At 45.9% G+C, this 24,071-nt stretch overlaps 2 protein-coding genes across 6 annotated transcripts in view; both read right to left on the bottom strand.

Moving 5' to 3' along the window:
• Nucleotides 1-514: 514 nt before the first annotated feature.
• On the bottom strand, nucleotides 515-19,532 carry MINAR1 (membrane integral NOTCH2 associated receptor 1). 5 transcript variants are annotated; one of them, XR_014957617.1, is made up of 4 exons: nucleotides 18,425-19,532; nucleotides 9,738-12,093; nucleotides 8,040-8,335; nucleotides 515-4,292 (listed from the first exon to the last, which is right to left on the bottom strand). XR_014957617.1 is itself a non-coding variant. In XM_021537605.3 (4 exons), the coding sequence occupies exons 2-4, from the start codon at nucleotides 12,045-12,047 to the stop codon at nucleotides 4,095-4,097; spliced, it is 2,763 nt and encodes a 920-aa protein (XP_021393280.3). In that variant the 5' UTR covers nucleotides 12,048-12,093; nucleotides 18,425-18,769; the 3' UTR covers nucleotides 515-4,094. The 5 variants fall into 5 exon arrangements, 4 of the variants coding, with proteins under 4 accessions (XP_021393280.3, XP_085444993.1, XP_085444994.1 ...); XM_021537605.3 differs by having other exon boundaries at nucleotides 8,040-8,294; nucleotides 18,425-18,769; XM_085588867.1 differs by having other exon boundaries at nucleotides 8,040-8,294; nucleotides 18,414-18,769.
• An 84-nt stretch (nucleotides 19,533-19,616) lies between these two features.
• WDR93 (WD repeat domain 93) overlaps nucleotides 19,617-24,071 on the bottom strand; it is a 68,909-nt gene continuing 64,454 nt past the window's right edge. Inside the window, exon 15 of the mRNA XM_085588865.1 lies at nucleotides 19,617-20,584. Within this exon, the coding sequence (XP_085444991.1) occupies nucleotides 20,581-20,584 (4 nt within the window). The 3' untranslated portion in view covers nucleotides 19,617-20,580. The remainder of the gene's footprint in view (nucleotides 20,585-24,071) is intronic.

Consider the following 24,071-nt stretch of genomic DNA (forward strand, 5'->3'; position numbering starts at 1 on the left):
CTGGCATTTTAAGACAACATGATTTTGCAATTAACAACTCACAAGCAGCAAATTAAATTCATCCAGGGACCCTAAGTCAACTGACTGCCTGTGCACAGGTGATTATAAACACTTATCTATAGTACTGACATAAAAGGGACAGTGGTTGCATAAACATTTAAGTTAAACAAATAGCAAAATATTAGTCATGACCTTGTTAAAACAGTTGATATGGCAAAACTCAGTCATGAAATAACCTATAAAATAAAACATGATTAGTGTCAAGAGCTAATCTTCCAGAAGCCCAAACAATGTGATGCAAAGGGGCTTTTAAAAGAAACCAAACAAATTCATTTTTCATTATCTTCTGCCATCTTATTATTTCACAAGTTAGAAATCCATTAGCAATTCTGCCAAGAACTAGATAGACTGCTTAGTTATCTAACACTGAGACACTCACATCCCATGGCTATCTTGATGTCCCTGGGAAAAAAAAAAAGAGGAAAAGCAATGGAGTAATAAATTACTATAACTGTTTCATTAAAACTTAGGACACTGTAATTTTCAAGTTTATTTGGTGTTATATTTAAATGAACCAAAAGGCAACATTGTACAGTAACATTATAAAATAAAATTATTACATAGTACATTAACCAAAGCCCCATAAAAAAAAAAAATCCTAAAAAGTCATTTGGGGACATATCCTACTCTTGCTCTTCTGCACACATGATTTATTAAGCTCATTTAAAGCAGCACTCTTTTTTTTTTTTAGGAAAAGCAAAATGGAATTTGCCCCCAAAATGGAGTATCTTTTCTTATAGTTTTTGCAGTTTTATCATTTGTAATATATCAAGTTTATAAGGCATAAATACGAAAAAACAGTTCAATATGCTCATCATAATTTTAATTAAGTAATACAATCTAGGACACTTTTTCAATCACACCAAGGATTACAATGTACCTATAGCTTTAATTTCTTTTTTTTTATACAAAAGTCTATCATATGGTATACAGTGTATTCTAGTTGGTAACTGGTTCACAAGGTGGATCACGATATTCTTGCAGGTTAATATGTCAGGATTTCACCTAGTTTGTACACTCTGTGCAGGCTTCCTCCTTGCCTGGCTGCTCTCCTCCAGCAGCAGCATCCCATGGCTCCAGCTCCTTGCCTGTTTTAAGAAGGGCTCTGTGCCAGATGCAAATCCCACTGGGAATGGCTTGGGATGTACGTGCCAGTGGTGCCAGGGAGCTGCCAGAGGCAGCAGGGCGTGGAGGAGACGGGAGGGCAGTGGCTCACAGAGGTGTTTGTGGAGCAGGGAGCCAGGCTCTGCCCTCCCAGCTCCCCTCAGGCTCCTGGCACTGTGGAAATGCTTCCAGAGGCTGCAGGAGCTGGATGAAGCCCCAGGAGGGCATCCAGGGCAAACCACAGCCTGGTGTGCAAGGAAACCACTGAGCCGTGGGTGCCTCAAGTAAGGAGGGGCAAAGGCACCTCAGTAAATCAGGAAGCAGCATGGATGCTTGGGATGTTGAGTGCTTGGGTTGGGCCCTCTTCACATCACCCACAGCTCCATAACCTGCAAAGCCTTCCCAGGATTTTGGGCATCTCTAATGCAAGACTTATCTGGTGCCAGCTGGATGAGTTGCACAGATAAACCCTGTGATCAGTAACACCTCCCACAGCCATGTCCCACCTCCCCTTAGGCTGATATTTTCTAAAATCAGACAACTGAGATGCCCTGGTGAAATGCTGCTGACCTGGGGCTGGGGGCAGCAGGGCCAGACCATCCATGGTCATGCAAGAGGGGCTGGAGAAGGCAGGAGCTCTGTCCCCACTCCTGCTGCCCTCCCAGGGTCTTGTCACTGCTGGTGTGAGCAGATGGGGCATTGCCACTGTGCCCCACAGGGACACACCTCTCACCCCAACAGCCAAGCAGGGGTGTCAGAGGGCTTCCTGACATTACCTGAAACCAGGAATGGGTTTTTCTACACAGACAACCAACCTAAATTGTGCATGAGGTAAACTGCGGAGCAGTGTCCTCCAGAGCGTTTTTCACATGTCTAATATTAGATATCTTGCTGGCAGCTCTGAATTGTCCCCAGAGGTTTCTCTACCTGCCTATATTTACTACACACGGATCCTGAGCTCCTGTGCTCAGGTGCTCTGAATCACACCATAACCAAAGGCAGCCTAAAATAGATAGTGTGAATTGCTCCCTCCCTGCTGTGACTCCATCCTGCAGCATCTGGGAGGAAAGAGAAATTATCTTAGTATTATGAATGGGCCAAAGTCATAGAATTTGGGTGAGGATTCAGGCCAGGCAGGCACAGGTTTTGTCTGTGGGCCTATTCTTGTTCTCTATTTGCTGATGGGACATCCAACGCTGTGCTTACCCTTGGTTTTCTGATAGATTAACAGTCTCAGGAATCACCTATCCCTAAATAAAGCACAGCACGTGAGCAGCACATAAACAGCTCTCCAACTGCAGGAAAGAACTGACACACATCTGAAGTCACTACAAAGCCTTCACCTCCCACACACTCTCCCCTCAATACTTTTTTTAAACCAGTCAGAAACAAACAGTGAGTGCAGCACATCCCACAGAGCCAGAGGAAGGAGCATCCAGTGCTTTCTTAGCTGGTGTGCCAATGTGTAGGGAGGCTGCTTCTGAAGAAACCAAAATTACCCTACATAAAGAGCATTCACTAAAAGAATCTCCTTTCCCTTGGAGGACCAGCAAGATCATATTATTTCCTGAAAATCCTTTTTTTTTCTTTTTTTTTCCTATACTTGACAGAAGAGTAATACTGTCTGGATTTTTTGCTTTCACTAACCATGACAGGCAATTTCTGTCCCACCTTGAGAATTCTATCGAACCTGCTATTTGCATTTGGATTAAAGCATCAGATGGACAATTCCCAGGGGATACAGACTGCTTGCTGTCCAGTAGATTCAACCATCATTCTTAAGTACATTAGCAAGAGGGAAGCAAAAGATCTTCCTGTGCTGAATGCATTGCAGCAGCAGCAAGTTTCTACCAGTGCTGAGAAATTGTGCCCTTAATGTAAGTGCTCAGTAACCACCAGCCCTGCTGCCTGAGGAGTACTCGGAACTGTGTAGAAGGCTTGCAGGAAAAGGACCTCCATTAGTACCCATTATGCTGTGATTTATGTTATGGGCTTAAAATAGCAAAAAATTAAACAGTTCTATTTAACCTAGAGTCTAAAAAAAGGCACAAAGACTTCGTGGGGAAAAAAAATTGAGACTGTTCAGATTACATTTCCAAGAACTTTAACAGAGTGTTGCTTTGATTTGCCAGCTTTGCTTGCTGGCAGGAGTGAAATTGAGACAATTTCACTGTCTGCAGAGGTAAAGAATAACCTTTTGGCAAGGCAAGTTTGCCAGCTCTATGCAAATGTTATTCAACAGAAGTAACTAAAACCTCTTGTGATTGCTTTAAAACATAATCTTTTTGGTCTGCAGCACATTGCACTTAACTAAATACTCAGTGATGATACAGTGGGTCTTAGGGCAAGACCAAATACAAAGAGCCCTTTTTAATCTGAACGTAAGAATGAACTCTGTTCACAGCTACACAGTCTGCTTTCGAACAAATGATCATGAAATACATAAATACTATAAAATAAATACAATACATTCAGAGTTTTCAACACTGTAGAGAGCTGTTAAGACTTCCCTAGCTCCTCAATGTAATGCATATACAACATTCCCTCCTATACAGTGCTACCTCCATCTACCCACACCTCCTTTAAATGCAACATAGCTCAACCTTCCTCTTTTGCCTTGATTCTCATCAGTCACTGATTCTGTAAAACATTATATCATTCCTTTAGGAAAAAAAAATATTGCACTTTTAAAAATGCATAAAAATCAATCTGAGTTCCCATTAACTCCACCACACAGTCTGTTATTTAAAATAGGACTTTGCCAAAAATGTATCTCTAGCTGTTCTGCGTCCTGCCTTCATTCTCCACCGGGATAGCCTCGGGACATTTCTGCTCAGCAAACTCCTCACAGTTTAGCCAGCAGGCATTTGACACACAGTGTGAGCTGCCCGAGACACACGTGGCTGGGAGTCACAGGTGTGTGCCCAGGCTCAGGATTTCATGGTGCAAATGGGAACCACAATGACCAGGATGACGGTGCAGGCGGCCGCTGCGATCAGCGCAGCGATCTTGCAAACCTTCGCTCGCCGGAACTCGGCTTCCTTCCGCTTCAACAAGGAATCGTAGCCAGGGGTATAAATGTCTTCCATCCAGTACTCTAAGTTGTTGGGGTTTAAAGATTCTTGAGTCTGAAAATGGAAAGGAAACAGTTGTTAGTTGTCTGGGGTCTGCCATTAAGAAAATAAGTAAGCAAAGCAGATGTTCCTGGAGGCCTCCCAGCTGCACCTGAATTTGCTGTCAGGATAAAGTGGGTTATTGCCACTTCTCACACCCCTTCATCTCCTGGTCCCAATTCCATAAAGCTGACGAAAGTGGTAAAAAAATACTGCAAAAAATAGACTCCTGGAACAGTAAGATTCTGCTCCAAAATCCCTCACGTACCTCTGATTTACCGGAAACTTCGTCATCCTGGATGGCATTTAAATAAGATCTCTTTAATCTGCTCGACAGCAGAGGTGTCAGCAAGTGCCGGCCTGTTACTGTTAATAATTTTTAAATTATTAAAGCTCAGCTGATGGGAAAGGTTCTTAATATATGCTCCTCATGCACTACATTTCATAAAGCTAACCCTAATTTTGGCACTGTGACTTGCTTGCAGGGCATGATAACCCAGCCCATCCAGCACCCAGCCCTGCTGCAGGGGCAATTTACAGACCCCTCCTCTGGAATGGTATTTACTGGGGACACAGGCAACCTGCAGAACTTCATCAGTATTTCCATCTGAATTACTTGGTTTTTATGTCTTACAGCTTTTTGTTCCTAAGCATTTATGAGCTCTTAAAGCTTTTCATTTCAACTTTGCTTGTTTTTTACCCCCTTTAACCTCTATGTTAGAGGAAAATGAGAGGAAAACTGGGGAAACCCAAACGCTACGCATTATGTTGAACTTATCAGCAGAAAGCAGTTAAGTAAAAAAAAACATTTTGAAAAATGACAGCATTTCCCCAAAGCTGTCTCCTTTATCTGAGGCTCCAAAATCCCATTTCTTAAAAAAAAAAAAGAAAAATATTCAATATAAAAATATTATGGCAAAAATACCCTAACACACACCATTTCTGTGCTTGTAACAGTCCTGATCCAAAGCTTGTTGGACCCTGCAAAGAAACTCCAGCTGACTTGAGAAGGATTTGACTAATCCTTTAGCCTTTAATTGACTAATTCAGATTTTGTGGCCACGAGCTACTGGCTGAAACTTTGCTTTTCCTGATAGCAGTATTTATTTTATGTAAAGAACTTCTAAAAGAAGTGATTTTATAGCGATCTCAGAAATAAACAATAAAAATTGAGCAATGGTTTTATGATCATTTAATGGACACCTCTATGATAGTGTTAGGATGCTGAAACAGGGGCCATCAGCCACATCTGTGATTTTATCTTTAGTGCATTGAATGACCTGTTTCAGCATTGGAAAAAAGGCAGCAATCTCATCTCTAAAGGCATCAGAAAATAGCCTGATACTGTTTCATCCCAGTGGATCATCATACACAAAGCAAAGCAATGAATCTCACACAGAGCCCACACCTGGGACAAGCTTTGGGACTGACTAGTTTTGCAATTTCTTTTTTTGAAGGAAAACCCAGCAGACTTGTCAGGCTCCAGGAGAAATTTTAAGTAAACAAAGGTAAAAAAAACCCAAAGATAGGCATACCATGCTCCAAGGAAATTGCAGTTTTGGACCCATCTGCCTTGGCATTGACCTTTTAACTACTTCAGAAGGAAGATGCATTATTAAAAAGGCCCATTACTGTTAATCAGCTTCCTTTCCCATTTCATTGCCAGACGTAGGAATGTTCATTAAGGCATAATGTATTTACTTTCAGTTCTAATAAACTTAATCACTGGGAAAAAAACCCACTCATCAGTCTGTGTCTATTTTTTAAGTTCGTCAGTAAGCTTCATTATAAAGTCTAGACATGGGCTTTGCAGGGTAGATGCAATTCTGACAATCTTTTTGGAGGGAGAGAATCAAACCAGTAAACTTCTATCACCTTTATCCTAAAGGTAAATGATGGCAATAAGCCGATTTCTCTGGTTTGCTCACAGCCATGCAGAGCTGCTTACAGAGAACACAACAGCCCAACGAGAAGCAGATGGAGAACACTTCTCCCAGAGGGGCTTTGTTTCCAAATATCACCTCCCTTATTGCCTCACACAGCAGGTAAGTGATGCTTTGTGACTGCCTGCTGCACTGGAACTTCTTCCAGCCTATTCCTACTCTAGCATACAGTCTGCAATGCAAGGGTTAGGAATTTAGTAAGCCCTCTAAAGCTTTTAATACCCAAAAAGCAGCAGGGAGTTGAGGCAAGATGCAGCCTGCTCGCTTTCTCTCTGAGTGCACTTCAGCCACAGCAAAGAGCAGGGGCTGGTGAGGACAGGGAAGTTTGCATGAGCCAAGCAAGGAGGTGAATTTGTCGCGCACAAATTCCTGCACAAACACTCATGGGAGTTGCACTACAACACTGTGTGGGTGATGGTTTCAAATCCAAATCAGCCAGCTCAGAATCCTGAGGCTCAGAATCCTGATGCTTTCCTAGGGATTAGTCTGATGGGTTTGGAGCTGGCACCTAACCACTGAGCCATTGAGGGCTGACATGGAGCAGCAAAGACTCAGACTCTTCCACGCAACTTTCCCTGGCAGACAGCTGTGGAGACAAGCAGACTCCCTCCCTGAGCACAGCTGCACCCCACAGACTTCTGCCCACAGAACCCAAAATGCCTGAGATCAGCACCAGACCTCTCCACTGTCCTACATTCTATGTTGGTGCAGCTCTCTTTATTCTGTGATGTCCATGCGGAGAGTGGGGTAAAAGAGGACGAACAGGAAATGTCAGGGGTCTATATAGACTTTGGACAGGGTGGGCTTCTCTGGCTCTCTGCCAACCCCGTTGGGGCAGGAAGGAGGGGTCCAGGGTTATCTGATCAGAGTCACAGGGTCCTGGGGCAGGGGGCACAGAGTGCCCATGAGCTCACTGTAACAACATTCTACTGTCAAAGTGCATATAAAGGATATACAGTTATTTGCACTTCAGTGTCGATATCATTGTGCAACACATTTTGGGTTTTGAGACCAAGAAATTCAACATTTCTTTGGTATTGACTCATTTTGGATGTCATTCTTCAGATCTCCTCTTTAAACTTCTGCACAGGTATCTTCCCTCCTAAAAGATGCATTGTGTTTATCAGACTACACAGGGTATCCAATGTGGGTGCTCATTTTATGTCAGGTTTGTGATTTTGTGTTGGGAAAACATTAATGCAAAAAAAAATTGAATGTGTCTCCTCTTCTTGTTGCACAAGAGCCTGCACACTTATGAGCTGAACCAAAATGCAAACTAGACACAGCATTAGTTGCCTGGCTGGTTTCCAACAGCCACTTCAAAGCTTCCACAGTGATATGTTTCAAAACCAGTCATGGTATTGAACATCTTCTACAAGTATTTGATGTCTTGTGTTCCTAGTAAAATGGAAAAAAACTCCAAACCTAGCATTGCAATTCCCTGTGAATAATTCAGAGGCAGAAGAAAAGGCAGTAGCTCCAGCTCCTGCACCACTCTGCCTTGCTGCAGTTAGGGGCCAGTTCACCCCTGCACTCCCTTATTCCCAACTCTTCTTTAGAGCTACTAAAGCCATGATGGCTTAGAAGACATCTCTCCATTGCAGAATAAGCTGGGACCACCAGCCTGTCAAGGATCACCATTCAGCAATGAAACATTCACATTCTACATTGTCCCTGGCCAAGATGGATAGGGATCAGCAAGATTAGAGACTCAACAATCCACAGCTCTTTCCTGAGCTATCCAAATCCCTTCTTAAATGCATATTCTGGCAACATCTATTTGCAATCAAGCCATTCAAATTAAACAAATGAGACTTACTTGTAGATCCAAGGCTGCAATCTTGCCTTTATCCCCCGAATTCCTCGTGTATTCCTCTATGGTCCATGATGGCTGGGCACGTTTCACTTCAGCCAGCTCTGTCAACCTCATGTCTGTGTAGAGAGGGTTGCTTTTCATGTGTGACTTGAGTGATGCAGGGTAGGGATGAGGACTAAAGACTTGTTCAATCAAGAAAGCATCTTTTGGCTGTTTAGAGAGTCTATGTGGCTGTGGGATTTCATATTGCCTGTCTGCCTGCAATAGGGTTTAAAAGAATTTGAGAGAAAAAAACAAGACTATGAGGGAGTTAAACACAAAAGACAGAGATATTCCTTTCAGAAGCACCGTATGATAAAAAAATAGACCAGCTAGGATGAAGGTTTTGGATGGCCTTCATCCATTTGCCCACCTTCTTCTCACAAACCAGCCAAAGAGGTATTGAGGTATTTTACAGACACAACTCCAACACGAACACAATACTGATGAAGCAGAAGAAATTTAGGGTTTGTGCTGTTCAGAGATCAAAAAAATATTCTGAAAATGGCCCTGACATCCAGAGAAGCCCAGATCTGCAAAAGCTGAGAGACACGAGCAGGCTTCCAGGCTTCTGTTTCCAGATCAAATCCAAACATGAAGTATTCTTCAGAGATACCCCCAGCCTAACACTGCAGCATCCATGGTACCATCCAGTGTCAGCCACAGGCCTCTGAAGGAGTCTGGAAGGGACTCTCAAAATCACCATATCATCCTAAGCAAAGACACGTGCACGAAAGCCAAGGTTTGGGCTGACTGAGGATGGCCTTCTTGCCCCTCTGCAGTCTAGCAACAACCCACAGTTTGTGGTTTCTAGTTCACCCAATTTTCCATCAAACCTCTTCTTCTCTTTTCTCAACCCTTCTCTGCCCTCACTCCCTGTTGTAAGAAGGCACAGCTTGCCTGTCATGTGCTCACAAGTGACAAGGGGCTGCAGACCCCTCCCCAAACAGAAACAAGCACCCACCCCGTGCAGTTTCACAGAGCAGCGGCCAGAGCCCTGCACAAGGGCAGCCAGGACATCCATGGGGTCACTGAAGGGGGCACAGGGAAGCTGCTGGGAGGATGGGCAGAGCTTTTCTGCCCAGCCAAACCAAGAGCACAGCTAGGCTGCAGTTCCACAACAGGAGGCTTAAGATTAATTTAAATGACTATGAAAAGTCAGATAGAGAGAACATAACTACAATGAGCATCTCACAGCACACATACAAGGGTTTTTTTTCCTTGAGGGATTTGAATCCATCTATTTTGTTGGCTTTTAAATATGTACATACTTCTCTGAAAAAAGCCACCACAATTCAATTTGAAAATATCCCTTCCAAAACAATCACTAGACAATTTCAATTTTCCCCACACCCTTTTCACCAAAGCCTTCTTATATTGCTGCAGATGATGAAGAATACCATCACCTTCGCAAGATGTCACACCCACATTACCACCCTTTCTTTTCAAAAAAGCAAAGCTTTTTTGAAGCAACTTGGGCATTTTGCAGTTGCCAAGCAAGAACCTACAGGTACAAAATCACTCAATTATGATAACAATAAAGGCAGGCATAACATGGCAGGGCAAAGCATTGTCATACCCTGAGGCTTGTGATGACTATGGAAAGCATTCATAACCACATTATTTTTAAGCATTTTTTATGTGAGTTAAAGTTGAAATTACCTCTTTAGATTTCCTGTGCCAGTCCTTATTTTCTCCTCCATCTCTCTCTTTCACCTCCTCCTCTGCAATGCCAACTTGGTTGGTGTAGGTAATAGCTCTCCAGTCTCGGGGAGAGTTTGAAATACTCGCTATTTTGGATTCGGTTGCACTGTTTTCTTCTGTTAGTGATCTTGATGATCTCCTAGTAAACAAACTTTTTTTTAAGGCTTTTACTCGAAGACTCTCACTATTACTTCCACTGGCATCTGAGCAGCACCATTCTGGATTATTCTCCAGCTTGCCCCCATGAGGAGTATTGTGGCACTGAAATATCTGCGGGGAGTTGCTCTCATCTGACGCGGCATCGCTTGTCAAAGAGTTGAGATCTATTTGCACACTGACCTTCTCTGGCTGCTGGATTTTTTGATCCAGCTTGCTTAATTTTCCCAGGACTTGAGAGATTTCCTCTCGGACACCTGAGAGAGATTCCAGTTTCTTCTCTATTTCACCAATCCTCAAGACTAATTTGCAGACACTGTTTTTCAGTTCATCATCTGTGTTACTGACATCTGTCCTGACCACTTTATCCAGTTTGTTACAGGCACTCCCATTGGAGATCTTAGTCAAATTGTGCTCAGGTGAGCTCTCACAGTCTGATTTATGCACCTGAGACAAGGAACCAGTGCTGTTGTAGCACGAGGACTGCATCACTCCCGTGGATCCGCTGATACTCATGTCATCCAAAAACCGGAAAATGTCACTGATGTCATCGCTCACGATTTCAGAGTCGTCATCCGACTGCTTCAAAGAGTGCCGCTCGCCGTACTTGGCTTGGCCTGCTGCACACAAATCCTTGCATTTCTTGTGCTCCAGAACCTGCTGCTCCGTTTGTGTCCCAACACTCATGGTCCTGTCAATGCTTAAGATCTGGACAGAAGTACAGTTAATGCTTTTATCCTTAAACTTTTTGACTGGCTCATGTTTCTCCACATCTAGAATGGAAGGAATTTCCTTAGGTTTATGCCCGTTGGGTTTCACAGCATAGTTTGCCTGCATAAGTGGCTGCTGATCCTTTGCATTTAGGTAGGACTGATGCCTGTCAACTGAAGGAAAGTTTGGAGATGGGTTGCTCGAACTCTGGTATCGTGGTTTCTCTTCAGACTGCTTCCTATTAAAAAATGAGCGCTCAAAGTCAGGGACCTCCTCAGTATTTAAACTCCAGCTTTTAGCTGGCCAGGCAGTTTGCTTGGTTGGCTTTCCAGTCCACTTTTTGGTTTCCTGTGGTCCAAGAACAGTAGTTGGGCCAAAATATGTTGAAGCTTGAAGATCATCTAAACTTTCATGCTTCACTCGCCTTTTGTCCGGTATAGGAGAATAAATTGGATTCAAGTACTGGCTGCTGTATGGCATTTCAAAGCTGTGGTTGAAGAAAGTCTGCTTAGAGCTTTCTTTCCTGTTCTGAGGCTCTCTGTGTCCATCTTCTGGTGTCTTGTTGGATGGTATTAAGTTGGGAGATATTGTAATCAGATTATGAAAATCTTCTTTGAATATATTTCTTTTCTGGACACACGACTGCATCATGAACGGCTCATCATTTGAAATGAAAGTTTCTTTTATGCCTGCACTTATAGGCAAGGAATCCTGGTCTGAAATAGATTCATTTTCAATGTTCATGGGGAAGTACGTACTCTGCATCTCACACGGTGGGGACGTGGCGATGGAGTAGGAAGCCAGTGCCTGCAGCCTGTCCAGAGAGGCAGCCCGGCCCTTCATGTCCTTATTAACACCGAGCAAGAAGTTGGGCTCTGATGAGGGGACGAACTGCTGGCAGTCTTTGCAGTCCATCTTTCTGCATTTCGAAGACCTTCTGACTGGAAAGCCCCGGTTAAAGTCCTGGTCGTTGAGCTCACAGTTGGGCACGCAGTCAAGCACACAGTCTGCCATATTGCAGATCTCTGTGTCAGACCTGCAGGACTCAAAGGACTCCTTCTTCTTCACTTTGTGCCTCGCAACTGGAAGCTTCTCCTTGGCCACTCCCCCGTTCATTTGTATGAGGTTGAATATTGTTACTATATCTGCTGCAACCATGATTTTCTTTGATTGCTGATTGTTTACAGTGCATCTCATTTTGTCTTTGAACAAAGTCGCTGGGAAATTAGGATCCAGGCAAGCTGTGTAAAACAGCACGCTTCTGAGCTTGGCCAACTGGGATAAATCAAACCTTGCACACAGGGACTTGCAGAGATCCTGGTAAGAAACAGTATTCTGCTTGGTGTCCAGCTCCTCCAATATCTTCACCAGGAAGAGCGAGGATTCCTGGTTGGACTCCATGGCTTAAGTGTATTTTGCCGTTTAGCCTGGAAACCACGTTCCACTTCTACAGCAACACAAAAAAGATTGTAAGTCACCCACAGGTAATACCCAGGGCCTTGCAACTCAGCTAGAGATGGGGCCTGACTCCCTAACCATGCCATCCAGTGCTTGCTTTCATAACCTATCCTCATGCTCTGAACTTCAGGCTGCAATTCTGGCATCCAATAAATCAATACTTAAATGGAATCAGGGTTTTATCCAAGAAGGCTCCTTTATGCCAATGTCTACTAAAGCAACCAAGTGAACAAACAGCAGAAGCTTTGGAGAGGCTGAACTAATGGCAGATAGACAATCCCAGCCAGCACAGAATTTCAGTATAGAATTTCTTACCAATTTATGAGTGGTTCAAAGCACAGTTTGAGCATCAAATTGTCTGCAATCATTCCAGTCTTAGCCTAACCAGGGCTGATCTACTGCACCATGACATGTTTTCATATCTGAATGCAAATGGCTCTGAGGAAGATTTTCTGTCAATAAACCTCTGACATGTTTTTAGAAGTTATCTGAGAACATAATTGCCATCTTGCTTACTTCAAACCATTATTTTCTCCTCTACTCTGAATTATCTCCTTTGGATACTGTGGCAATTTTTTTCCAGGAATACCTTTTCTTAAGTATAAGATTCAGGAATGGAAAATTTGCCAGGTCCCACATGAAAAGTCTGCATGAGCCCCTTTTGGACTCTGGAGTCCAAAATTTAGCAAAGAACAGAAGGAGTTAAAAAAAAAATCTTACTGAACCTTGAAACCAATCCAGCAGATGTTAGAGGGCTGGCTGCCAATCAGGATGGATTTGAAGACAGAGAAATATCAAGGACAGAGAACATCCTCTTCAGTGCTGTGCTCCCAGTAAGCCTAAGAGTGCATTTCCATTCACCATCCCGAAATGACAGGGCAGAGGTGAAGAGCAAAAGCTTCACATTTATGTGGATAACAGGAACAGCTTGAACAAGGACAGCTAACACTAGCAAACATCTTGGGGAGAATATAAACCCCTGCACTTTCAGAATTGAAACCAACCTTTAGCTACTATGGATTAGGAAAAGATGTTGACAATTTTTCATCCATCTATTGTGAATATCCTTGTTGGTGTCTCTGTTGTTGGCTACTAGGAAAGACAGAGCACAGGCTGATGCAGTCTGCCAATTGCTATGTTTGGTCACTCTGTCTTTGTTATTCTTACTGATAAGAATGACAAAAATCTCCACAGTTTCCCAAAAAGGTATGTTATCTTCTCCCATTCACTCCCACCCTTTGATGACCTCTGGAACTGGCCTCTCCTCCATCAAGTGCAGAATATCCACCCAAATGGCAAAGCACTGAAGTCAACATTGCAAGGTTTATTATTACTCATTCTAAAAAGAACCTTTTGGTCAAAAACCTCAGGACTCCTGAGCACCACTCCAGAATCCTGGGCTCCTGTTTCATCTCCTGCCCTGACATTACACATCAGTGATTGCTATCAGTGTCAGAAGTCAGAGTACTTCAGCTGTCATAACAAATAGTTACCCAAAAGAATGAGAAATAAGTCTCCATATGAACTCAGTTGTTTATTTAAATAACATCTTTCTCTACTGTGTGTGATCAGGAGCTGAGCAGCAGCAATGTGAATGTATTTCTGTGATTGTAAACACAACTCTCAGAAAGGGATGGCTACAGGGATTTTCCAACACCTCTGCTGCATGCATGTTTGCTTTTAAAGCTCCTGTATTATGCACAGCAGCACAACTCTTCTGCCAGCTGACAAAAGAGAAAAAATGTTTTACTGTTCTGTGCTCAGCTCCAAGAAATAATGCAAAAGGCTGGAGGAGGGTGCTTGTATCCTTTTTCTCTCAGCAGTGTGTGCTTGGAGGCACAGCCTCTTTCACAGCCTGCCTTTGTATTTCTCTGACATGTCACCATAAATGATGCTCCCATGCTAGATCCAAACTCTGCTAGTTACCACCGAGGCTACCAAGTTCTCACAGAATAAACTTCACGTGTGGAGCTCAGAGACATTGCCAGCTGACAGGGGACTGGCATTCCAAGTCAATTTTCTGCATGTTTTAAATCTGCCACTTGGGACAGGAGCGAAAATATGTCTTTTTGTCACCTCCAGGATTGAACACCAGCAAGAGCAACTATCTCCTCCTATTTGTAAATTCACAGCTTCTTGCCAACCCCTCACCTGGATATACATTTTCACAGCCTGATGCACACCCTACACTGGCCTGCCAGCAGCCTGCCTTCTCCCCACTCACACTCCTGTAAAACACCCAAGTAGCCAGTTTGTGCTAATGTATTTTTGAAAAGTGACAACCCATTTTGTTCCCCACCCTTCTGTCGTTACTCTCTCATCCCAGTGAGGATATCCTAGGTACAGCTCCTTGAAAATCTTTGCTTTGCACCAAACGATTCTTTGTGTCATCAGAGGTTTTAATTTCAGGTTTCTGACCACTATGAATCTGGTAAAACTCAGATGCAGCCTGATTTGCAAGGCTGCTGAATGATGACAAGTTCAGTAAGCTGGGTGAAAGCCCTGCTGCATACCCCCAATCTTCATGTTGCTTTGAAACAAGGGTGACCAGGAGAGAGCTGAACCTGCTCAGGTGGGAATTCAGCCAATTCATTTAACTGAGACTCAGCTATGGGAGGTGGAAGCTGAAAAGGCAGGTTGCAAACTCAGATATAGCCCTTGAGGAAAAGAAAGCTAGCTAGGAGCTGGAATAATTTCTCCTTTACCCTTTGGCTGTTCACAAACAGCTCTGTGGTGTGAGAGAATTTCAGGTGTGAAAGATATCTCTGGGCTTCAGCCTGACCATGGAAATGAGTGCTCCCTTGTGCCAGAGCATCAGAAACATTGCTGCTAGTGGAGCATCAACAGACTGGGGCTGTGAAGAACAGGATGTACTAGCCCATAAGGATAATATATAAGGGCCTTGAAATCTTGTTTCCTGGTTCAGGGATGTAAAAACCTGCCAAAAATTTTAGTGGCACTTTAAGCTCCTCTGTCTCTTGTCAAGGTTCCTAACAGCCTGCAACAAAGACAGGTGCTTCTTGGCAGGCCACCCCAGGAGCTGCCACATCCCGGGTGCCAAGCACTTGGCCATGCACCATCTCAGCCATTATGTCCACGTTCATTCAGTGTCTCTCAAAGCAGGACCAGAATAGAGCTAGACATTGCACACAAATGCAGAGCTCTGAAATAAGCACAGGAAGGCCTTTTAAATAAAGTACAGGGTCACGAATCAATCAAAAGCAGCAAATGCAAGCAGCCACAGCAAAAGCAGCAGCACAGGGTCTCCTCAGATGGCCTCAATTCCACCAAGGTCCCCGTGCCTTACCCTCACTGCCAGCAGCCACACACATCCTCCAAACCCCCCCCTCAAACTGACTTTGGTCTCCAGACACATGGAGCTCCCCAGACAAAAGGATAAGATCTGGCTTAATTATTTTCACCAAGACCATCTCTGACCAAAGGAGCCACTTAACATTTCATCCTTAATGATTTTGTTATATTAACACTGGAAGGACTGCTTTGACTCAGCTTCCCAAGATTTGACATTTGCTGCTCTAATAGCACAATTATATCCCAGCATGGGCTTGTAGAGCATCAGATTGCACAGCCAGTCGATGGGGGCTGGCTCTCCTAGCACGCAGATGAGCTCCAGACTTACCACAAATCGATGTCTTCTTGCCCTGCACCAGGAGCAATGAACTGAGCTCTCATCTTACCACTAACCCACTGTCTCAGCCTCTGGAGGAGAAGTCCAAGAATATTACAATTGCAAGCTCCATCCCCAGCGGACCTTTCTGCTGCACAAAGGGAATATTCTGTTCTATTTTCTGGTGTCTTTAGGAACCAAGCCTCCATGAAACCTCTCCCCTGTGGTTCTCCAGACCAGAGGAATCTGCACACTCTTTCATGCATCTTGCTTTCTTGCAGGAAAACCAGAATGCCCTTCCCATCCTCACCACCTCCTAAATCAGCAGTGGGGTAGGGGTGATCCCCTCATCTCTTGACTACCCTATAATTTGCCATACACAGGAATTCATTAAATTAGTACTGCTCCCCAGTTGCCCTGGCTGCTTTCCTGTGACTCCTTCAGCCCAAATCCTGCCCTGCCAAGTGGTCCAAGGGCAGCACACACTGGGGTAGATAAACCCTAGCACAGGATTCAAGAGACAGTCCCACCACTTGACTTCCCTGAGCAGCTGCAGGGTGGCAAGGTGCCCTGCACGAGTCTGAATCATGGCCACTGGCATACAGACCACGTTCTCTTCCTCTCTTATTTCCTCCTTCATTTCCTTCCCTGTTCTTTGTGCCACTGACATTGGCTCTCCCGGTTTCCCAATACCCACAGCAGGTGCAGCTAACACACAGATGTGACTGCTGGAGTCATCATTTCCCCTCTCCCTTTGATTTGCCAGCCAAGAGGGAAAGAGCATCCTCGTTTTGTTCCCCCCACGGTGACTAAAGGGCCACCCTAGAATGCCACTACAGCAACACAACGGCAGGCAGCGAGTGATCCTTGCATCCATCCCCTCAGAAAGAGCCAGCGACTTCAGCACAGCACAGCATTAATACAGAGCCAGTGATACGCTGGTTTACTATTAACTTGAGCTCATACATCATTCAGCCTGCCTTCCCAACACCAGGTACTATAAAACAAGGCAGGCGACGGTTGCCTTACATTAATGTATCTCATCAAGATGGAATTCAGTTCTTGTTTTCTCCCACACTCAAAAATCCATTTCTCTGTCAAAACATTAAGAAATTTCTGATGAAGGAATGGGGACCTTGAGCCCCATCTGGCTTCCACTGCACACAGGCACAGGAGCTGGCACTCAGGGAAACAATGCCCATTTCCACACACCTTATTCCTCCTCCTCCCTCCAGCCTTCTGCTGCTCATTAAAAAGAAAACTAAAACACACACTTTGGAGCCCTGCCCATGCAATGGCAACTGCTGCTCTCCACCTTTCATTGAGAAGTCCTCCTGACCAGTCTGACACGGGCTGCCTCCTCCGGACCGCAGGAGCAGGGTGGGCTCAGTCCCGGCGGGTGGAGGTGGGTGCTGGCTCCCTGCCTCGCCGGTGTGGTTTTTATTCACTCCTTCAGAGCCGGAGGGAAGGAGCACCTGCACGCCGGGAGCTCAGGGTGCCTGTGCACCCGCTGGCGCCAGCGGCTGGCTGCTGCCGGGCACGGGAGCGATGCACAGCCCGCATCCCCCCGGGCATCCCGCTGCCAGCCTCCTGCGAGGGTCACCGGGGCTCGCTGGGCACGGCCCTGGAGGAAGCTGCTGTTTTCTGGCTCTTATCTTGCGTGAATGAGCCCTGGAAAACCGCGCTTTACAAACCCAGCTCCTTAACAGAGGCAGGCTCTGCTGTAAAAGGACTCTGCACAACACTTCAGCTTCCCCAGCAGCCCAGAATTCAGCGGGTTTTAAAGGGTCTGAGTGCGTATATTAATAGGGAACTTGTGGATAAAAGCAGTGGAGCCTCACGGCTGTGCAAGAGCTCAAGACGAACAGGGTTTGCCATTGATTTTTCTTGCATAGTAACATTAGGTTGATTATTTGCACGGTTCAGTTATGCAATCCAGGTTAAGGTATCTACGATCTGGGAAAGTGCAATAATTCTAAAACCGTGAAATAAATTACTTGAATTATTACTGCATCATATACTCTTGGTTATTCTTTGCCAACTCTTGGCCCATTCAGACACACACAAATACTGTCCTCCAAATGCATTATTAGAGCACATCCAAGCCACTTTTTTACCGGAATTTCTGTATAAGGAGACACCATTAAAAATACTGACAGACAAACACAAAAAAAGCCTAATTTAATTAAATGTGAGCAATTTATCCCATCTGAGGACAACCTGGATTTTTGCACACCAAGTCTACAACAATCTCACTGCCATCCTGCTCCCTTGCCCTGGTGGGTGCAGTTTCCCTGATCCCCATTCCTTCAGACTCCGTTTGGGGGTTGGGGTCCCTGGGGCTCAGCCCAAGGGTCACCCACTTGCTCCTCTCGAGCAGATCCGGATGTACGGGACTAAAGTGGAGCTGCCAAAGTCCTAGACGGAGTTTCACGATTTTGGAGTATCCTTTTTCCTAGAGAGCTTAACAAAAGAGGCAGGACCCCGGGGCACCGGTGGGGACCGCAGGGGCTGAGGGGTCTCTTACCTGCACTTACTCCTCCTTCTCCCAGCCCGGCGGGGGGAGCCGGTGCTGACCCCGCTCCCCGGCACCTCGGGGTGCTCAGCGCATCCCTGGCGCTGGAGATGGGGAGCTCTTGTCCTCGGCGCCCCTTTCCCACCGCCCCGCGCCCCCTCCGCACCTGGGGCTCACCTGCGGGCTCCGCCTGCCTCCGGCGCGGGCAGCGCGGCCGTCAGGGCTGGGTCTGCCGCTGCAGCAGCCGCTTCCCGGCCAGGAGGAGGAGGAGGAGGAGGAGGAAGAGCCCGAGCCTGAAGCCCCAGCAGGATGCCATAGCGCCGGGCTGCGCCGACAAAGGCGGCAGCAGGTTGGCATGGGAGGAGGGAGGGAGGGGAGGGAGGGGAGGAGAGAGGAAGGAGAAGGAGGGGAGGCGGGAGGGAGGGGGCTGCACAGGCCGAGCCTCCCGCGCCGCCCGGTCCCGCAGCCGCGGCAGGGCTGCCCCGCCGGCCCCGGCGCTGCGGCAGCGGCGGCCCCGGCTCCGCAGGGACGGGGGCCGGAGGGGCCGAGGCTCCGCTCCCCTAAACCATTACATCCCTACTGTTTTTGTTATTGGGGTGAATCCCGGCGCTCCTCGGGGCGGGGAAGAGCGCTCGGCTCCACCCGCACCGCCAGCCCCGCGGTCCGGGCAGGGCGGGCACGAAAGGGGATCCGGGAAAGGAGCCCCCGACTCTTCCCAGCCGGGGACAGGGAGAGCAGCGGTCTGAGGAGGAGCGGCTGATGGAGCTGGGGCTGTTCAGCCTGCGGAAAAGGAGAGGCAAGGGTGACTTTATCGCTCTTTACAACTCCCCGAAAGGAGCTGATAGCCAGGTAGGGGTCGGCTCTTCTCTCAGGTAGCAAGCGGCAGGGCAAGAGGAAACGACCCCAGGCTGCAGCAGGGGAGGTGTGATTGGACATTGGGAAATTCTTCACTGAGCACTGAAGGCTGGAACAGAGTGCCCCGGGAATTGGTGGAGTCACCATCTCTGGAGGTACTTGTGGACGTATAGATGTGACACTTAGGACCACGGTTTCAAGGTGGACTTGCCTATAGTGAGTTAACACTTGGACTTGATGATCTTAGAGGTATTTCCCAACCTGAACAATTCTGCGATTCTGTGACAGCATCCATTGCCCACCTCGCACACCCAGTGCCCACCCTGCATGCCCATCACCCCCAGGGCACCAAGACCCCCAGTGCCCATCCCTGTATTGCAGAGCTGCCCGCAGGCAGGTGGTCCTTGCAGGGATGGGGTCTGCAGGGTGTGGGAGTCCCCACCCCAGGTGTGCAGTGGGGCACGTCAGCGCCCACCACACGCACACACGTCTGGGCAGGCAAGGTCTTACCTCAGTCACAGCACTGCCTCTTCCCCTGCTGCTGGCTGGCTCGCCACGCCACACAGAAACACTGCAGAGAGTTTTTAATAGAGGTGTTGCTGGGTGAAATAAAGCAGTCAGATGTCAAAGGCTCGACTTCTCCTCTCACTTGCACTGTTTGGGGAGCAGACTATCCTCTTCCCTTCCCTTTCCTAGATGAACCAGTTTGAGGAGCTGTATCACAAGCACACCACAGCCATCAGACCCCTATGGACAAACTGGTCTAAAACTATGTGGTTTACTTTTTCTGACAACCTTGGGAACAGAGCTCTCTGCTTACCTGAGGGAAACAAGGGGTCAGGAGGGGCTTTTTGTTTAAAACTCACTAATGTGCGAGTACTTCCACCGACTTTGAAGAATATTGTGTGTGATTCAGTGTATACATAATATCTGTAAAGACATTTAACACATACAGTAGCTAATGTAAGAGGAGAGGGTAAACATACATCCTTGAAAATGTAAGAAAAACATGTTTATACTACATTATTCTTACCACTACCTAACAGCACTGAAAGAGGGAGTGTCCTTGGGCCCCATTTTCCATGCTTTTGTCAGATTTTTTTTTTTTAGTTTATAAGTATCCATTTACTTGCAAATTTCACGGTTGGATGATTTGATACACCACTTCCTAGAGCACATGCCTTCAGGTCATCAGAATAGTCTAAAGAGCTCTCTGTACCCTTCAGAACTGCACACACCAGAGAATAAACAGAAAATATTTCTTACCCCTAGTTCAAGTCTAGCTGATCTTACTTGGTTTTGCCCAGATTTTGAGAGGTTTCCAGAGCTGGCTCCCATAACTGCCACCAGAGGAAAATTTGGCGACTTTGTCTTTTGCCTTCCTTGCTTGCGCCTCAGCACGCAGGAATCACATTTAATTGATGGCAGGGGTTTAATTATCTTGTTGTGGGCTGTGACCAGCAGCATATAATTAGGAATCACCTGCAAAGATTGGTTTGAAACGGTTAAACACGGTGCAGACTCATATACTCAGGATGCTGATTTTGCACTGGGAGGTGTGTCCCAAGGGAAGCAGGGCTGGCTCCCCTTGGGGCCAGGGAAATCCTCTCTGAGCACTTGGTGTGCTGCAGGGACACCTGCCCCCCTCCCTTTCCCTTGCTTTCCAATCTGGACTCCAGTTCTCCTCCTTCCCCAGGCCAGATTTGACAGCAGCTTCAGTGGGAATTTTGTCCAAAAGGAGAGCACCGGATCAGCTCTCCCTGTCCCCATTCTCCATCTAATTTTAGCACCATCAACTCCTGTCTCCCCTCACCACCTTTCCTTGACATTTCTGCTTTGTTCTTCACTCTTCTTTTCCCTTTCATCTTCTCTTTCCTTCAGCAGCTGGCACATTTACCTTGTCTGGCTCTCCCATAGCTTCCACCTTCCCTCCAGGCCTCCCAGTTTCCTTTCCCTCTGCTTTAACAACTCCTTCAGAGATAAACAGGTGACCCACAGGATGCAGATGTCTCCTTGAGCCAGAGGTATCCAGGACTGAGCACACCCACCTTTCCCAATTTGACTGGCATCACAGTGCTGCAGAAATACTGCCCAGTTCCTCACAATCTCTGCCCTATGTATTACAGCCCTAATATAAAGATATTTCAGCCCAATTAGGTTGCCAGGGTCAGAGCATATTCCTCTGATTCCAATTCCAGCTACACAAAAATGAACACATTGCCACCGTCCTCTCTCACAGCAGCAATGGTGCTTTTTATTTGTGCACAGGAATAGTTCCACAGGGCTGCAAACACTGAAGCTGATGGATGCAGAAGGGGAAACTGATGTTGACGGTAAGGTCTAGGAAAGAAAATCTGCCTTTCATCACTGCAACACTCACTAGATATTTCTCTGAAACTTTTTGGCTCCCTTTCCATGTGAACAACTCCCTGTGGAGGGACAGGTTTTTTCCACACATGTCTTATCCACAGTCTCCTGCAAAATTTCCTCTCTGCTGCAACCCCTCTAGAGCAGTGTGCATCCAAGGAGCCAGCATAAACAGCAACAAGCCTGGGCTCAAGGCTCTCACTTTGCCTTTCCTCATGCCAGTGGCTGCAGCACCGTATATCTACTACGTGTTCCTCCTTGCAGAGACTCATACAAGTATTTAGAACTTCAACCCAGACTGATTGTCCCACTGACAGCAAAGGGACTGTCCCAAGGGCTCATCTAAAAGCACTAACAAGTCTTCATGCAAAAAGTCTTTTCTTCACTTTCTTTATTGTGACCTCTGGGCAAATTTGTGCCTTTAGAAAAGCAAAACCAACAACTCATCAGACAACTTGGTGTTTTAGCTGCTTTCAGGAACCCCAAAACCATTTCCTGGTGAATTTCTTTCACTAAGAGGTAAAAAAACCAAATTTCATTAAATGAGACATGTCTGTACCTAGCACCTTCTTCAGCACAGACATTTCTTAAACAGCTAGCAGCATTCTAATGGCATTAAACTATAGAAAAAGAACCAGTTATTTGCCAATATCACCTTTAGTGCAGAGACTACTTTATATTTTCCAGTGTTCCAGTAGCAAGTCCTTAATCTCTTCTGGGTTTGCTTTTAAGAGAAAGAGACTATCTAAAGCCCAAAGCATAGCCTGTGCTGGGAGTACAGTTAGTTACACTCCAAACAGACAAGTCTCTCTGAGCCTGCTGCGCTCCCTGAAGTCTTTAACCAGGATTTGGGAGAGCAAGACAACCTCTGGGGGAAGAGCCAGACAACCCAGGGCACTGCTTTCTTCCTCTCTGTTATAGTCTGGGTGAAACATTAAATCCTTTCCTAGTTTAAAGACAAATCCTAAAACTTTCTACATTGTTAAATAGCACTTAGCAATACGGAGCCTGCAGATTGCTATTTTTATCAAGCACTCCGTAGTTGCACTTCCTCTGAAATCTCAGCAGGGTCTCAATATTGCTGAAGCTGACTCCTGCAGCCAGCATGCACACAGGCTGTGCCTGGAAAAATGCATCTTGGAGTTGGCAGCAGTTATCAGTGAGTGACTGATAATGGGCAAACCTCTTGTTCAGCTAAACGGGCTTTGGCGCAGGATCACTTGAAATATAACAACAACCAGAAAAAAAAATTAAAAATCAGTCTGTTGAAGAGCATCCACCCATACCAGATGTGCTGACTGGAGAATATGCCAAATTCCTCAAAGCAGTACGACTTGACAGCAGTTCTAGGCAGAAGTGACATTTTTCCCCCAATGTATTTACAAACAAAAAGAACAGTAACTGTAGAGTAGGATGGATAAGATAAAATATTTTTGTGAATATTGGTCTAAGTTTTTAATGAGCTTCCCTCTGCTAAATTGAATTTCTTTTCAGTGGGTGTGGCAGCAACTGGCTTCTGCTGGCACAAGCACCTATGAAAAATATATACCCCCCATAGTGAATGTTTGAGTTTTGAAAGTGCACTTTTAAAACTATGTAGAAAAACACTGATGATTAAAGTGACCGTGGGCTAATCCATCAGAGAAAAGTGTTAGATTTAGGTTTGTTTAACCAACTTAAAGCCAGAACAATTTTATTATTTATATTCATGACCAATACTTTTCTAAATGAGCCTTCACTTCTCAGTTTTGGTCTTTGTGAATGCACTGCTAACCATGAGCAAAAAGGGTAAGATTCAGATTCAGACATTTCTCAGGTCGTGGCACAGACGAGCTCCCTTCTGGAGTGAACATACACAAAAGCACAGGTGTGTTGCCCTGATTCTTAAGATTTTCTTACGCCTTCTGAGTTTGCATTCTGTTAGAAAACTTTCTCATATATTTTCTATAAATAACATATTGTTTTGCATTCTTTCATGGGGGTGGAGGAAGTTGATGTACTAGTAGTTTATCTAATGTCTTTGGAGAGGTGGCCCATTCACTCTCCAATCCACTGTCACCTTTAGAAAAGTATAAAAGTTGGAGTCAGAGAATAAACCTTCTTCTTTTTTACCTTGCCATCACAGTGGCTCCTGTTATGCTTTCTCATGTCCTATAGCAACACAGGTGCAACAGATTTTAGGTCTAAAGTGAAGGAAAAGATAATCAAGGTGTTGCTTTTCAAGTGCAGCCCCCAGGAGGGAGCGAGTGCAGCGGGCTGGGCAGATGGAGTCCCTGAGCTCAGGTTCCTCCCTGGCCAGCCATCACTCGATGGCAGATCCCTCTGGATCTCACAGGTGAGGGCAGCAGCAAGTGTGACAGGTACCCAGCTGCTGCTGTGCAGGGCTCCCTGGAGCACAGCCCCACAGCAGGCTGTGCGGGATCTCAGCTCAGGGCTGGAGAGATATTTGCTCCGTGGGAGCCCTTGGGAAGGTGTTACCTTCCACAGAGAGTGCCAGAGAGCTGGAGCTTCTGCCAAGCTGTGCAAACTACGTGCAGGTTTCTTGCACGTTCAGGTGAATATTCCCTGCAATCTGTCTCTCTGTTAGTTACTGGCTCATCCC

This window comes from Lonchura striata, chromosome 10 (assembly GCF_050655825.1).
Source record: "Lonchura striata isolate lonStrDom1 chromosome 10, ASM5065582v1, whole genome shotgun sequence".
Lineage (NCBI taxonomy): Eukaryota > Metazoa > Chordata > Aves > Passeriformes > Estrildidae > Lonchura > Lonchura striata.

Bases quoted from the DNA above. Each gene is read 5' to 3' on its own strand.
- MINAR1 (XM_021537605.3), bottom strand. From the start codon at position 12,047: ATGGAGTCCAACCAGGAATCCTCGCTCTTCCTGGTGAAGATATTGGAG. The intron at 8,295-9,737 runs GTAATTTCAACT...ACCCTATTGCAG, and splicing joins GGCACAGGAAATCTAAAGAG to GCAGACAGGCAATATGAAAT. The intron at 4,293-8,039 runs GTAAGTCTCATT...TTCCATTTTCAG, and splicing joins TTGCAGCCTTGGATCTACAA to ACTCAAGAATCTTTAAACCC.